General features: G+C 38.8%; 2 protein-coding genes across 5 annotated transcripts in view; both read left to right on the top strand.

Annotated features, from left to right (window-relative positions):
- Positions 1–16358, top strand: part of ehmt1b (euchromatic histone-lysine N-methyltransferase 1b) — a 170372-nt gene that overhangs the window by 31129 nt on the left and 122885 nt on the right. For 2 of the 4 annotated variants that reach the window (XM_020526558.2, XM_048613799.1), the window contains exons 9-13: positions 5281–5388; positions 5636–5781; positions 8597–8740; positions 12469–12692; positions 14798–14986. In XM_020526558.2, coding sequence (XP_020382147.1) covers positions 5281–5388; positions 5636–5781; positions 8597–8740; positions 12469–12692; positions 14798–14986 — 811 coding nt within the window. The remainder of the gene's footprint in view (positions 1–5280; positions 5389–5635; positions 5782–8596; positions 8741–12468; positions 12693–14797; positions 14987–16358) is intronic. The other 2 variants (XM_048613800.1, XM_048613801.1) reach the window with 2 other exon arrangements.
- Positions 1–16358, top strand: part of LOC109913773 (glutamine synthetase-like) — a 190998-nt gene that overhangs the window by 154508 nt on the left and 20132 nt on the right. The window lies entirely within an intron of this gene.

The raw sequence follows: 16358 nt of genomic DNA, 5'->3' as shown, positions 1-16358 counted from the left end.
TGTCTGCATAGGTTTCTTTGGGGTGCTCCGGTTTCCTCCCACAGTCTGAAGATGTGCAGGTTATATGGATTGGCTATGCTAAATTGCCTGTAATTTCTAGGGTAGGGGGTGGGTCTGGGTGGGATGCTGTTTGGAGGATTGGTGTGGACTTGATGGGCTGAATGGCCTGCTTCTGCACTGCAGGAATTCTATGATCTATTCTATGTTTGCATTACCAGCTTAGAATGATGGAAGAAGAGAGTATAATTAAGTCCTCAGCTACATTTTTGACACTTGTCAACCTCTTCATGAATTCAGACCTTTGTTGTGTTTCATTTCAATGCTGTTTCAAAGGTACCATGCTGATTAGTAATTTTACATACTTTGAAATTTCCATTTAATTCCAGTTAGTAGAACTTTTGCATTGACACAATCAACTTTAAATTTATATCAATATGACAGTAGAACTTGAATCAGGCCTGTAATCTGTGTCCCTGACACTAAAACCAAAGGTAGAAGGTCATTTCTAGAAGGTACTTTTTTTTAAAGTTTCTGGGATTTTGCACTGGATGTTGCACAGCTCCAGAATAGTGCAAAGTTGATTTTAAAAAGTGCTTGGGCAGGTTATTGAGGCTTTCTTTAAAGGCTCATAAGAAGAATTATTCCTGCTTGATCTTTATTTATCATTAAAAAATGACTAACTGGAAATCTGAATTTTAATCGTGGGTCCAGACAGTTTAGCAAAGTTGTTAGTGGGTTATTGCATTCTGTGTTTAGTCTGTGCCCATAATTCCAAATTGGGAATTTTGGTGCCCAAGCACATCCTGGTCTATCAGGGTAGAACATCTGGGAGAGTTTATTTAGGCATGGAAAAGGTGGGAAACCTTGCAAATGAACAAGGTTAAAAGCAGGGGTCATTTAAACTATGAGGTCCAGGACTCATTCACTAGAGCAGGAATATTTTTAGTAAGGCCACAAACGGTAAGATTCATAGAGTGACTGGAAGCCTCATTTTACCCCTCTATGGCGCTAATATTTATTTCTACCATAAGAGGAGAGAACCCTCCATTTCAACTGCAAGAAGATGAGAATCTCGCATTTTATTTGTAAAATGCAGATGAATCTTCCAGACATGAAAGAGCAACAGAACTGCTTATTACTGTGAAATAAAATTATTAAAATTCTGTAATTACGTAAGGAATACATGGTCTCAGAAAAATATTGTCAATAGAACACAGAATTGAATGTCTTGAAGAAAATAGCTTACCTTCCAATCAAGTAAATACACTTTTTCTATGTACAATCGGGAATACAGTTGATGATGTTACAGCTTGTTAAGTGGCTGAAGAAGCAACAGGGGTACCTTAGAAGAAGCAATGAAAACCTTTGACAATTCTTCAACCTTTAAACTCAAAATTCTTGAAAGACCAAGGTTTACTAAGTGAGTTTAGCATTCAGTCCAATTCATAGATGATTTTATTAATGATAAGTACATTTTAATGAAAAAATGTTTTGATGGTGACTTTACGTTAGAAGTCATAAGAATTGAAATTGTTGTGGGAATTGCTAATGAGACTCTGTTAAATCGTTACAGTCCAAAGTAGGCTTGAGTCTAGAGAAAGTCAGACAGATGATGAGTGAAGCATAAGCCAAGCAGCAATAGATCAATCATAAGAGAAGATCAGTCTTGACACAGGAGATTAAGTGGTTTTACAATCCTGATAGGAAGTGTGTACTAGACACTAAGCCCCACTATTCTCAAGTCTTCACAAAAGTATAAATGATCGATTTAGTCACTATAATGGTTAATTTGTCCAACTTTGATCACTATCGAAGATCCAAGCAACATACTGTTTCATCAATAGACAAGAAAACAAAGAATATTTATTATAAATAGTTTGTCTTTAAACATGTGGTTAAGATGGATCATCATTTAATAATATGTAAACTTCAACCATGCCCACTTTAAATTCCAACGAACACGTTCATTCACAAACAGGTCAGATAAGACACAGTTCTGCAAAAATATTGTGGGAACAAAATATCGGCACAGAAGAACAAATTCTGTGCATCAGGAGTCCAACAATAAGAGTGGAGTGAGATGACTTTCTCAGAGTTCTTTTGCTTTGTCTCAGTTGCAGAAGATTCCCTATTCAGTAGCTATTATTTGGATGTAGGTAAAGTTTGTCTTTTCTGATAGTTTGTTTCCTTCTACTCTCGGGATGGATGTAGGGGTGACGCAAGCATTCAAAGTGTTGGTTTTCTTCCACTCAGAGGAGAGTGGGGATGGTGTGGAAGAAGTGAGAGAGAGGGAGGTAGAGAGAGAAAAATGTGTCTTGTCCTGCAGGCTTCTGGAGGTCTGAGTACAGCTGTCCCTTCCGTGATCAATTGCAACTTAACTATAAAAGCTGTTATCTGGTGTCAGCATCTCACAAACATATCAAATGCGCATTTTCCAAAAACTACATTACAACGTCACAAACAACACTTCAGAAACCAGACACTACAAGTCCTTGTCAGTGCTGTGGAGGAAAGAAACTTCATGGACGCAGACAGTGCCTAGTTATTAAAACTTCTTTTTCTGTTCCGTTAGGTCAGTTTCAGAAAATGTTCAGAAGTGGGCCATGGTTTCAGAAAAGCAAGAAATCAAATAATAATCAACCAAATTGGGTTAATCAAACAGAAAAGTCTACAGAAGAGAAAAAAAACATGCTTCTTATGAGAAGCTGATATTTGTATCAGTGATCATTTCACAAATTTCACTGTGATGAGTGATAATATATTTATCAGAAAATGAGCCATGATACACTGTCTGTAGCCCTCGACAGTGTTAACTATATGGTCCAGGAGGCATAGTATTTCAGACTGAAGGAATACGGCAAGGAACTCCCCAATATATGGGATATACTAAATATTACATTGCACGGTTCACAAACAAGAATCCTCAACTTGAGTAAGAAGATATGTTTTCACTTCAATATTATACCAAACATGGAAGAGGTTAAAAAGCAGAAGTTGAAGAGTTCCTTTAAACAGGAATGTCCTCAGTGATCCAAATGATTGAAGAAGCTGCAAGAGAGTGGGTGATGTAGTGGTACTGTCACTAGTCTAGTAACCAAGAGGCACAGCTCATGTTCAAGAGTTGGTGATATTTGAATTCAAATAATAAATCTGGAGATGAAAGCTAATCAAATAACGATCATGAAATTATTGACGATTGTTGTAAAAACTCACTTGGTTCACTGATGTCCTTCAGCAAGGGAAATCTGTTATCCTTACCTGTTATGGCCTACATGTGACTCCAAATCACAGCAATGTAGGGACAGCTCTTAACTGCCCCTCTGTACAGTGTACCATGTCTCATTATCAGATAATATTGTACCATTCACCCTGGTAAAATTTGAGATGACTACTGATACAAATATTAACTTGTCAAAAGTAACACTTGGTTTTTCTTTTGCTGTAGACTTTTCCACTTCAATGACCCAGTTGTGTAGGTCATTATGCAGCAGGTCACACTCTACAACAGGTATTATAAAGTAGTTGTCATATTTGGGACAGAGGAGCAAGTGTGTATCAGGGATCTGAACAGAAAAGATATGGTCACCCAAGGAGCTTCAGACCATGAGGATTGTGTATTACTCATATTGCCAGAGGGGCTCTATGAAGGAACCACAGGGATCTTATTCCACTGCAGGTTAATCGTCCATCACTGACGAACATGATCTTGTAAGGGACCTGCAGACTTCAGGCTATCAGGAAGAGAATCAAAAGACACCGGTTTCCAACCAGTCTTGCAAGTCTAAAGAGAACATTTTCCAAGAAAATGGTAAAGCTTCCAGACTGACTTTACAAATTCAAGTAGAGTAGGGGAGTGGTGAGAAGAACATGGTTGCAGTAAACAGAATTATGTCAGCAGTGTATAATATGAATGATTAAAATAAAAGCTTGGGAAGAGATGTAACAAAAACAAATAACTGTGGATGCTGGAAATCTGGAACAAAAACAAATTACTGGAGAAACTCAGTAGGTCTGGGCAGCATCTGAAGAGAAAGTAGAGTCAATGTTTCAGGTCCAGTGACTCTTCTTCAGAGATGATATACATGGATTTGAAAGCATTCATAGTGAAGAGTGCCATAAGCACCACCCACCATGGTGACATCATTTGGATTAGTGGACAGAACACTTTAGGGGCTTGAAGGATTGAGACCTGACATCTGGCCCTCCTTAAAGTCTCTGGAACTTTGTCTATCATATCAATATAATCAGTAAGTAATTGCTGATATGCAAAAATATATATTGTTAACGACAAGAGTGTCCTTTTGTTAGACTGGCAAACGGTATCCTGTATCAGGTGAGACCTGACAGGCCTCCTGTACTTAGAGAAGGTTGCAGCAGCCTTTATGAACAGCAACTCAAATAGTGTAGTGAGGCATGCCCATGCAGTAATGATTTTCATAAATTAGCTTGGTTTTTGATTCTGAATATTGGCTTTTAGGCATGGGTGAAATCACAAAGTTCCCACTAGTCTTATTGATGGGGGTTCGCATTTTGGCACTGTATTCGATTAGCGCTAAAATTAAAAAAAGTTTAGAGACTTTATGCTCACAGAATTAAACAATGGTTGCAAAATTACCTCTGTAAACTTGAGGTGTTTACTGCAAATTTATCTTCTACCAAACCACAATCTAATGCTTGTGCTATGCAGATACCAAGTACCAAGCACAGTGGCTCTGCCCCAACATACCCGAGTGCCATTCTTCCTCCTGCAGCTGCATGTTGCAAGCATAGCAGCGATTCCATGGAATTGCTGCCTTTCTCGGGATTTTGGGCCTTTCTATTAGGCCCACATTTCAGTGAAGGCTGCATTAAAGAAGCTTGTCAGTTTCATGAAGTGTTATCATTTACAAAATGTGCTAGTTGTCTATCTCAGCTGTGCTATGAATGGACTGACATTTAATTATGAATGCAGTTAGCAATGGTAGAACCAGGTGTCTGTCATAAGCTGTACTCTTCTAGTATAATGTCACTAAAAGAATATTCAGTCGAAAATTGAAACTTAAGAAACCAATTACAAGCTTTAATCAATTAATCCTGAATTCCCAGACCTGACTCAAATGTTAAGAATTGAGAGACCTGTTGAAACAGCACCTGGAGAAAGCAAATATTCTAGGCGCTAAAATGTTTAGGAACTTACAATTATAACAAAACTTCCATCTTGCAGAACCAGCATCCAAAATCAGGCTTTTGTATAATTGGAGTATTTTATAAACATCTGACTGCGATCTTCATTATTTACAGGTGCTGAAACAGAGACTCCAGCTCTCATAGATAATAATGAGTATACTGAGATGCCTCTGAGTTCACTGAATCTGCCTGCAGGTGGTCTGTTCACTTCTCAATCTATAGGTAAAGTTGCTTTGTAGATTTTCAAGGTGTTGTTAAAAAGTTTTTTTAAAGTTGGAATTATTTATTAATATACAGTTAGAATATAGAAATTAATTTGGCAGATGGAAGCATTTGGAAAATGTACATTGTTTGGAGACTTTAATGACATTTTACATGGTTTGCATAAATGTTTACAACAGTTTGTTTCTGTATTCTTAAACGAAAAAAGGGTTGGTATGAACTGTTTTGATATTGTAATTCTTCGCAGGCATTTCCCAAAGCTCTGACTCAGTGGAACTAGATAAGCTACAGGAGTTACCTCTTTGCAGTTGTCGGATGGAAACACCAAAAAGCCAAGAGATTGTTAAACTGGCCAACAATAAGTGTATGGCCACTGAGAATATAGACGAAGAGGTAAGAAGCACTTGGCACAAATTTGAGAAAACGACCACCCAGGTGGACATATGCTGGCCGTTCGATTTGTTATTCTCAAAATGTCTGAATTACGTTCAAATGTAACTGTTGACTACAGTTCACCCTCCCACGCAAAACGAGCAGACAAATGGAAATGAAAACAGTAGATGTAACAGTTTACAAAAATAATTAAATGTATCCTGACAGAAATATTTCTGGAGCTTCATTTAAGGTTTAAATTTAATCAAAGGAAATGTGTGGTTGTATATTGGTTATTGATGTGCAAAATATGGAGCTATATCTTTGACATCTGCGTATCCTCCTAATGTGAAGACTTGTTTTTTTTTAATGACTGTTTGCTGCAGTTTGTTCTTTGGAAGGTTCCCTACACGTATAGTCTGTGTAAACACGAATGTGCACCACATTACAGCAAGTTTGATGATGTTTGGGTAAATTTTCAATCAATTCCATGTGCCTCTCTTTCAGTCATTCTAAAGCCTGCCTATCTAAATGGTTTGTTGGATTGAACCCCTTTAAACGTTGAGTCTCAAAGGGCAGTGAGCTTTAATATGTCATCTTAAATATTTTAATTTAACTTGAGTTGAACTGGTTTACAAATTCAGTGCATTTTGTCAAAACTTGATTGGGAAGATATTGAAGCCTAGTCTGCTTTTACTTTTACAGGCTTTTATTTACAGAAAGAAACTTTGTATAAAGTGTGTCTCCAGCAAAAATGACCTGTTTTTAAGCAGCATAATGGTAAAAGAACTGAAGGGACAATTTACTGTGTTCATAAATAGGATTTCGGTTTTGTTACTTTTGGTATGCAGAGAAAGTCTTGACTATTTGTACTTTTCACTGATTAATTAACATTTATCAGGGAATTAAAATTTCGACTTATGGATTTGCCTGTCTTTGGTGGTTTATGACATAGGCAAAAAACTGTAGAACTGAAGACCAGTTAGTTTGATTTCTAATGGGGAAGTTTCTGGAATTGATCGTAAAAGAGGAAATAACTAAACACTTAGAAAAGTAAAGCTCAATTCACCAGTGTCAGCACAGTTTCACAAAGAGAAGTCATGCGTGACGAATTTGTTGGAGTCCTTTTGAGGATGTAACCATGAAGGTGGATAATGGGCATCCAGTGGATGTGGTATATCTAGACTTCCAGAAGGCATTTGACAAGGTGTTGCATAAAAGACTGATCCAGAGGGTTAAGGGTAGTGTATTGGCTTGGGTAGAGGACTGGCTGACTGACAGAAAGCAGAGGGTTAGGATAAATGGGTCCTACTCTGGATGGCAAGCTGTAACTATAGGGGTGTTGTAGGGTTCCGTTCTCGGACCTCAAGTGTTTACAGTCTGTATAAATAATCTGCAAGCAGGGGCAGAGTGTAACAGCAAAATTTGTGGATGATACTAAAGTAGGTAAGAAAGCAGCTGTGATGAGGAGATAAAGAGTTTACAGATGGATATTGACAGGCTAGGAGAATGGACCAGAATCTGGCGGATGGAGTTTAATGTGGATAAGTGTGAGGTTGTCCGTTTTGGTTGGAAAAATAGAAGGACAAATTATTATTAAATGGGAAGCAAATTCAAAGTGCATCAGTACAGAGGGATCTGGGCATCTTTGTGCATCAATTACAGAAATTGGGTATGCAGGTGCATTATATAATAAGAAATGCATATTCTGGCATTTATTGAAAAAGGACAGGACTATAAAAGTAAAGAAGTGTTGTTACAATTATATGAGGCATTGGTGAGCCCACACCTGCAATATTGTGTTCAGTTTTGGTCTCCTTACTTGAGGAAGGATATGGTGGCTCTGGAGGCAGTTCAGACGTTGACCAGAATGATCCCAGGGATGAAAGGGCTGCCATACAAGGAGCGGTTGTATAACTTGGGCTTGTACTTGCCAGAGTTCAAAAGAATGATGGGGGATCTGATTGAAGTATATAAAATGCTGAAGGAGATTGATAAAGTGGAAATTGAACAGACGCCCTCCCTTTTGGGACAGTCTCGAACAAGACGTCGTGGATGTAGAGTGAAAAGAGGTAGGTTCAAAACTGAAATGAAGAGAAACTACTTCTGTTGAGTTATGAATCTGTGGAACTCACTATCCCAGAGTACAGGAGGCAGAACTAGTCAACAGATTCAAGAAATAAATATGTTTCTGATGAAAAGTGGGATAAAGGGCTATGGGGAGCAGGCAGGAAGGTGATGTTGAGACCAGGATAAGATAAGCCATGATCATGTAAAATGGCAGAGCAGGCTTGAAGGGTTGAATTGCCTACTCCTCTTAATTCCTGTGTCCCTATACTTTAATCCGCTGAGTAGAACAAGAAAAAAATAAATAAAGTCACACATTTAGAAAGCATCTTGCACAAGTTCTGGAAGTTCTAAATTGTGTTACAGTCAATAAGGTACATTGGAAGTGTAATGAATGCTCTAATACAATTAATACAACAGTCACTTTGCACACAGCAAGGTCCCTGAATTATCAGTGAGAAGCCAAAACAGGCAATCTATTTTAGTCATTGTGGTTGAGAGATAAATATTGACCAGGACACGGGAGAAAATGTTTCTTTTTAAAAATTATACCACGTGATCTCTTCCATTCATCTGAAAGGAAAGACAGTTGCCCCGTTTAAAGCAAAAGTGCAACATTCCTTCAGGACTCTCACTTGATAGAAGGAAGGCACTGTATGTACAAATCAGACTTAAGCTGTGGTAAAAATTTGGTGATGATAAAACCTAGTTCATGGATGTCCAAAATGTATAAAACAAAAGCTCTAATTTGACTAAATATTTCTTTCAGCTAAGTAGCTGTATTAACAGTGTAATCAAAGAAGAGATGATGCGACCCTCCAATAAGGTGCAGCTAATGGTATTGTGTGAGGACCACAGATCCCGGATGGTTAAACATCAGTGTTGCCCAGGCTGTGGATACTTCTGCACTGCTGTAAGTGTAGAGCATTCCTTGTAGATAAATACAAATATCAAGATGCCAAATATTTATCACATGATTTTGATTGTAAAACTAAAATGATGTGCTGAATCTGAATCCATGAGGCCAAGTGGGTTTTCTTGCCACACTTTAACAAATTTTGTTCGTAACTACTTACCCTGCCCCTCCAGTGCCCCTCCTGTCTGATTCTACTGCTCTCTGTATCTGGAACAACTTTGCCACAGTTGGGATATCCTGGAATGGACTGGTATCCCTGGTGTCAGTGCCATCTTCAAAAGACAGTTGTTCACCTAATCACGCATTGTTAGTTTGATTCTGCCCTGCATGTTTCTTGATATTTATCCTGGATATGGCAGAGAAGAGAAACTTGGCACCCCATTTTCCAGACAGGGACCTGGAGGTCCTTCTGGGTAGGGTGCTGCAGAGGTGGGAACCAGCAGTGAAGGCCAGAAGACCAGACCTTGCCAGCCTAGTCTGAGATTGTCACTTGGGTTAGTGCAGTCTGACATCTGGAGGAATCCACAGCATTGTAGGAAGAAAGTAATGAACAAATTCAGTTGTCCAGTGTAAGTGCCACCATCTTATTCCGATATCTCCCTCTCTCTCACTCTATCTCTGCTACTATACCCGCTTTACACTGAGACTCCTGATGTACCAATCTCACTATTGCTTGCTACATCTTCCTTCACTTGTGCTTACCCATCCAGCCCCTGACATCACTAATCCTACGTGCTTTCTGCGCTCCTTACTTGCTTGCTTGAGACACTTCTACACCTACACCAGAAGTAACAGCTGTACCATCCACTTGCATCTCCCTTAATATCTGCCTGTCTCATTCCAGGAGGAAAACAACCCAGATTAAGGCAGCAGAGTCAAGGCATGCCTGATATTTGAATCCTCATCCATTATGAGATGCAGGTCCTGACTCCGACTGCCCCTAGCACCTGACTGACCACATCCAGCCCTGGGCTGGTTTTGGATGCTGCCCTTGACTTATTGTGCTGGGACCCCCTGACTGAAGGCTATCTGCTTTGATTTGACTGAGAACTACTGCCAACCTGTGTTCCTTCTATTTTTTTATTGCATTGCAAGAATTTCTGAGGTCCACCTGTGGTGGTAGCTTGAATAACCAGAAGTCAATGTGTCCACACTACAAGTGGGGTGTGTGGACTGCCTGAGCAGTTGTGCTGCCAAGCAGCTTAGAGTAACATTGCTGACAGCATGACAAGCTGTGCTAAATGGCAGAACATACACCAGTACCGTAAGTCTAGTATTTCTGGCTGAAGGGCAAGCTGCAAAAACACAATGCAAGCAAGGCATGACAGGGTTACACTGAGCATCCAGATAGGCTCCAAGCTGGTGAACACTAAGATGAAGCGAGCAGCTTGCAGATGCTGCCGGGATCAGTCCGTGAACTGTGTGCACGTCCCTGAGCACAAACTGTTATGCTAGTTGCCACCATGCCCCTAGGTGTAGCATTAAAGTGCAGAATTGTGTTGTAAATGGGTCAGGGATGTGCCATTATGTTTCTTGGAGGCTGGCTCATATTGTGTACCAATATCCATGGGCACGGGATATGTGGTCAGCACCTGTGGAGCTTGCCCTGAGATGTTAGTGTCTCATGTCTAGCATGGAGGTCCTTTGGAGTAAAGTAGCAGGCTGAAGTCATCAGGTACCAGTTCTAAGCTGAATATTGATAATTCTTGATATCCAGTTTATTTGCTGTGGTATGATAGAAAGCTGCGTATTAGTGAGACAAGAACTGCAATTAATAAACTTGAGAACAAGCAAAATTCCCAGTAAATAGGCTACTTGCTGCCTAGCGTAAATCTCACTTTAATGCCTGCAACAAGAAATGTAGAGTTGTTTCTGATTTCGAGATAGGCTCACTGCACCTCTCACATAATTTTTCACCAAGGCTCACATTGTTTCGACCCCTAATAAGATTCCACTGGTGTTTAATATGGAGCAAAAATGCAGAAGTATTTTGTAATGTATGTGATATAATTAATCTGTTTCCAATTTCAGGTTAACTTGTTATCCAAAAGGTCACTGTGATAATGTAGGTTCTTAATTCATAATCAGAAAGTGTGTAAAACTTGGGTTTTTTTTTCAGGCAATAATGAGAGCATTTTATATCCCTCACAAATTGAGAAACAAAGAACTTCTGCATTTTTGAACACTGTACTCAATCACCAAGCAGCTTGAGGATTCTTCTTGTATTTTGGGAGTTTTATAATTGTTGACCAGATAGCATAGAGGTATAAAGGTGGATTTGAGTGTATTTGGGTGCACAATGGCAGAAATAGCATAGCTAGTTTTTGCACTTTAACAGAAATCTATTTTATACACCATATTTAAATTAATTATGGATTATGTTCTTTAGATATGTTGTTAAGGATTAAATTCCTTCACATTTTGAGTAGAATGAGAGAGGAGGAAGTGCTACTTGTTGCTTGCCTAAAAGCGATCAGAAGCAAGTACATCAGCGCAGTTAGGCCAAGTTGGAAGAATTTTGAATCCTCTTTCTCATAAAATGCACATTGTATTAATTTACCTGAAAATAAAGATGAGTGGGATGGTTACAATCTCAACCAGACTGTGAGCACATCCTTTCATAAAAGGTGTGAAGGGATATGTTTATTGCTACACTGAACGCGTCTTATGTTTGACTAGTTTACAGTACTTCAATTTAAACAAATAATTCAATTTTGATTTTTGTAAACTAATAGGATGATCCTCCAACAATGCAGCAGAATGCATCAAGCTGATGCTTTAATAACACTGGGGCAACTTGATTTCAAAACTGAGAGTTCATGTCTAATCAGTTGTCTGCTTTAGTCAAAGCTAGTTGAGGAGGCACTAGGGAAAGTTGTCTCTCTTATGCTGGGAAGTAATGAAAATTTAGAATTGATAGCCAGTTTTTGTCATTTAAATAGAAGTCTAAGCATACCACTGTCAGCTAATTCATTCATTTTGCATCGTGAATGATGAAAATAGTGTGAAAAAATTGACTGTAATTGCTTGTTACTTATGACAGGCATGTATTAATTTTGTAAAAACCAAAAGAACTGCGGATGCTGTAAATCAAGAACAAAAACAAAGTTGCTGGAAAAGCTCAGCAGGTCTGGCAGCATCTGTGAAGGAGAAAACAGAGTTAACGTTTCAGGTCCGATGACCCTTCCTCAGAACTGGTGGTGGCTGGGAAAACGTCAGTTCATATGCAGAAAATAGGGAGGTGGGTGGGGTAGGGACTAAACGATAAGATAGAGCCCAAAGAGAGAGAAAGACAGTTGGACAGACAAAGGAGTTGCTAACGATCAGGCTGGGAGGGTGAGTAGTTGTTAATGGGGACTGTTAGTGACTAACAACAGGGGGTGTGTGGTGGCAGGCTGTGTGGTAACAAGGCCTGGTGTGTGGGGTGGGGGGCTGGGACATGGGAGAGTTTAGGCCCTAAAATTATTGAACTCAATATTGAGACCGGAGGGCTATAGGGCCCTCAAGCGGAAAATGAGGTGTTGTTCCTTCAGCTTGTGCTGGGCTTCACTGGAACACTGTAGCAAGCCAGACACAGAGATGTTGGCCAGGGAGCAAGGTGGTGCATTGAAGTGGCAGGCAACAGTTAGTTCAGGGTCTTTTTTTGCGAGCAGAACGTAGATATTCTGTGGAGCGGTCGCCAAGTCGACGTATTAATTAATGTCTTAATTTTGTGGTTGTTCCAGGGGACCTTCATGGAATGCCAGCCTGATAGTACCATCTCACACCGTTTTCACAAAAATTGTGCATCTCATATGAATGGATTGTCCTTCTGCCCACATTGTGGTGAAGATACTATTCAAGCAAAAGAAGTTACCATTGCAAAAGCAGACACTACCTCTATGGTACCTCTCCCAGCACAGGAGAAGATTGTTGCTGTGAATGGAAAAGCAGACACTACTACAGCAAGGTAGGCCACCTTTGTTCTGACTGGATGAATTGCAAGCATTTGGACTGTATTTTGTATCTTGCATATTTGGATGATGATGAGAAAAGCTTGATGAATATTGTTGATCTTTATTTTTTAAACATTCTCAAGTTTGAGTTTAACTGTAATATTTGGAATAGAAACATTTTTTGTTTGAAAAATCTTGATAACTCTACGATGTGTTCTTTTTAACTTTTGTTTACTTGCCTTCATAAACCAACTATCATTAGTAGGGAAATTGCTGGAGTCTGTTATAAAGGATGTGATAACAGGTCACTTGGGAAATACCAAAGGGCTTACACAAAATCAGCATGGACTTTTTGAAGAAAAATACAGTTTTTGACAAACCTGCTGGAGATCTTTGAGAACATAACTAGTAGAATAAATGAGGGAGAATCAGTGGATGTTATATATTTTCAGAAAGCTTTGGTTAAGATCCCATTGAAAAGTTTGTAACACAAAATCCTAGTGATAATATACTGGTATAGATCTATACATAAATGGGTCATTTTGAGTAGGTGTTTGAATGGTAAGGAAGACGTAGAGGCTTAGAGGCAATTTATGTAAATTGAGTGAGTGGACAAATGAATGGCTGATGCACTCTAACTTGGATAAATGTGAAGTTGTCCACTTTAGTCAGAAACGCAGAGTAGCAAAGTATTATTTAAATAGTGATAGATTTGGAAATATTGATGTACCGAAAGGTCCTAGGTGTCCTGTACAACAGTCAATGAAAGCCAGCCTGCAGTTACAGCTACTATGGCCTTCATTGCATCGTGGATTGAGTGCGGGAGCAAAGAAGTCTTCCTACATATGTACAGGTTCTTGGTGAGATGACGCTTGGCAGTATTGTGTGCAGTTTTGGTCTCCTTACCTAATAGAAGATGTACTTGTCATAGAGGGAGTACAGCAAAGAATCACGCGGCTAGGATGGCAGGTCTGTACCATTAGGATCGACTAAGCTTGTATTTACTAGAATTTACAAGAATGAAAAGGGATCTCATTGAAACTTACAAAATTTTGACAGGGCTAGAAAGACTGAATGCAGGACATGTTTCCCTTGGCCAGGGGTCGGGGGCGGGAATCTAGAACAAGGTGTTGTGGTCTCAGAGTATGCACATACTATTTTGGACTGAGATGAGAAATTTGTTCACTCGGGATGGTGAACCTGTGGAGTTCTCTACCACAGAAGGATGTGGAGGCAAAATCTATGAATATATTAATGGATAAAGTAGATTTCTAGAAGCTGAAGTGTTAAGCAGTATGAGGAGAGAATGTGAGTGTGACATTCAGATAGAGGATTAGCCATGAGAATGTTGAATGGCTAAGGAGCCACATGGCCTGCTCCTGTCCTATTTTCTATATTTCTACATCTATATGTAGATTATTGACTCTTGTATGTTAATGAGGGGCATATTTATATCCAAAATTTTGTTCTTGCATAATTCCTGGGGAGAGGATAAAACCAATGTGCATACCATTCACTCATTATTTGCAAGAAATATAATTTGAGGAATCAGATTATTGGCATGACTTAATTTTAGCAACTTGCTTCCATTTTTATGTGCTGATGTATTATGCACCCGAGAGGTATTTAGGTTTGCTTTTCTCTTAAGATACATTAATTTTAGTTATTTTGCCTTCTGTATCTTAGATATTCTGTTAATTTTGAATTAATCAAGTTCTTGCTTTTATCAGTAGTTTACTTGGCTTCCTACTTCAAGGTTTTGATGAGAGCCTTGTTTCTTGTAATGCATAGTTAGTTTTGCTGTACTTGATTTGTCACTTTCTTGAAGTAATAGTGAGAGAATGATGAGTATTTGGTGGTCTTGAAGATCAGTAGATAGGCCTATAACAAAAAATACTTTATTTGATAAAGAAATCAAGTTTCTCCTCAGAATTCTGTTTGTAATGATGAGGGATGTTCATAAATGTAATTTTTTTTGTGAATAAGCTGATTAGTTCAGTTTAACCTTAAGCACATTCATAACTTGAATGGTAGTGGCGTCGGTTAATGAGTGAATGATCATCTTTGGAACCTGAATTAACTTTGGTCAGCTTATGTAATTTTCAAACAATTTTTGTAGCAGTGCTCGGATAAGAATGTCCATGGAAAGCAAGCCTGAGAGTGCTATCTCCAAAGTAGCTGATAGTTCAGATACCTGTAGCCTTTCCACTACATTGAAAACGGGAGTAGCCATGTCAACTACAGGACTGCCAACTGGCCCTGGGAAAGAGACTATGGAAAGCATTCTTATTGCACTTGATACAGAGAGGTAAGCATTAAAAAGTAAATGTTTACAACAGAAGAAGGATTAATCGAGCCATTTCTTTTTGAACCATTTTAATAGTAAAAATATAGATTTGAAAAAAGTTAACTCCAAAGATTCTGATGTGAAGTTAATATTTTTTTTCTGTTAACCTTCTGTGGATTTCATTCCTTCAGGCAGGGCTTTGTCAACAGTAAGTGAATTTCTAAAAATTCGCAGGTTGACATGACGTAGTCCCCTCCCATGTCTATCCCTCACTTTCATGTAGGGAACTGGCATGTTTCTGTTCCTTTTGGCATAGTTGGAATCTGCAAATTAAGGGTGAATGATGAGTTCCTTCAGTTTATTTCAACAAGTATCAATGGCTTGGCTTCCATTTTTTTAATTTATTTTTTAAAAAATCTATAAATGCAAAAATAGTCCTGAATTTCTCAAGTTAGGTTGCACTGACCCAGACGATAGGATTAATATTGTAGCAAACTTTGAGATATTCAGCACTGTTCTGCAATGGCACCCTCAAAGTTGTGCAGTACTTACCTGAGAATTTGACTTCTGATGGGCAAAACTGGGAAGCTTAGACCTCTCTATGGCTTTGTCTAACACTTATCCTGCTCTTGTATTCCTGAAATAAATGCTTTCAACTTGCCCAGAAATTTACTTAAGGATTTCATGGTGTTATTCATAGGTATTAGGACCTGAGAGTGATTAATAGCAGAGCAATATTGGTAAGGATTCAAAATGCATTTCAAAGTAGATTTGCTGAACAATTAATAAACCTTCACACGTCCTTCAGCTCATATTTCCCCCACCTTCACCCTTGACCCAGCACCCACTCTGCGCCACCCAGTCACACCCATACCTCCCCTTGCCACTCTCTGAAGCAATCCCGACCCACAATCCCACATAATTAGCCTTGTGCACCCTTCATCTCTTCAATAATACCAAAAAAAATCAGTGCTCTCTGAGACCTAATGCATGTGGAAACAGCTGCTGTCCAGTTTCAGTCCATTGTGCAGATAAATAATTTAAAAATGCAATTAGGAGTCTAATGCACTTTACCATTTATTTAATTTGAAATACATTTTTTAAATTCAGGACAAGACATTGCACATTTACTTAAATTGAAGGTTATACAAACTCGTAAAAGCTACTAAAAGGTTTTGAAAGATTAAAAATAGTTAAAAATGTGTAGTTGAGGACTTTAAAACCTCTCCATTATTCCACAAGTCTGCTGGACCTTATGCAGCATGCTTTGTGCAGCTCACAAAAGGGATATAAAAGGTCTTGGTGATTGTGGATCTTATTACCATCCCTCATAATTTTCTTCATGGATAGTTGTGCCGTTGGCTGGGACAAGAAGTCCCTAAATGTTTTGTGG

Source organism: Rhincodon typus, chromosome 28 (assembly GCF_021869965.1).
Source record: "Rhincodon typus isolate 14 chromosome 28, sRhiTyp1.1, whole genome shotgun sequence".
NCBI lineage: Eukaryota > Metazoa > Chordata > Chondrichthyes > Orectolobiformes > Rhincodontidae > Rhincodon > Rhincodon typus.
This window is presented reverse-complemented; position numbering and strand designations above follow the sequence as displayed.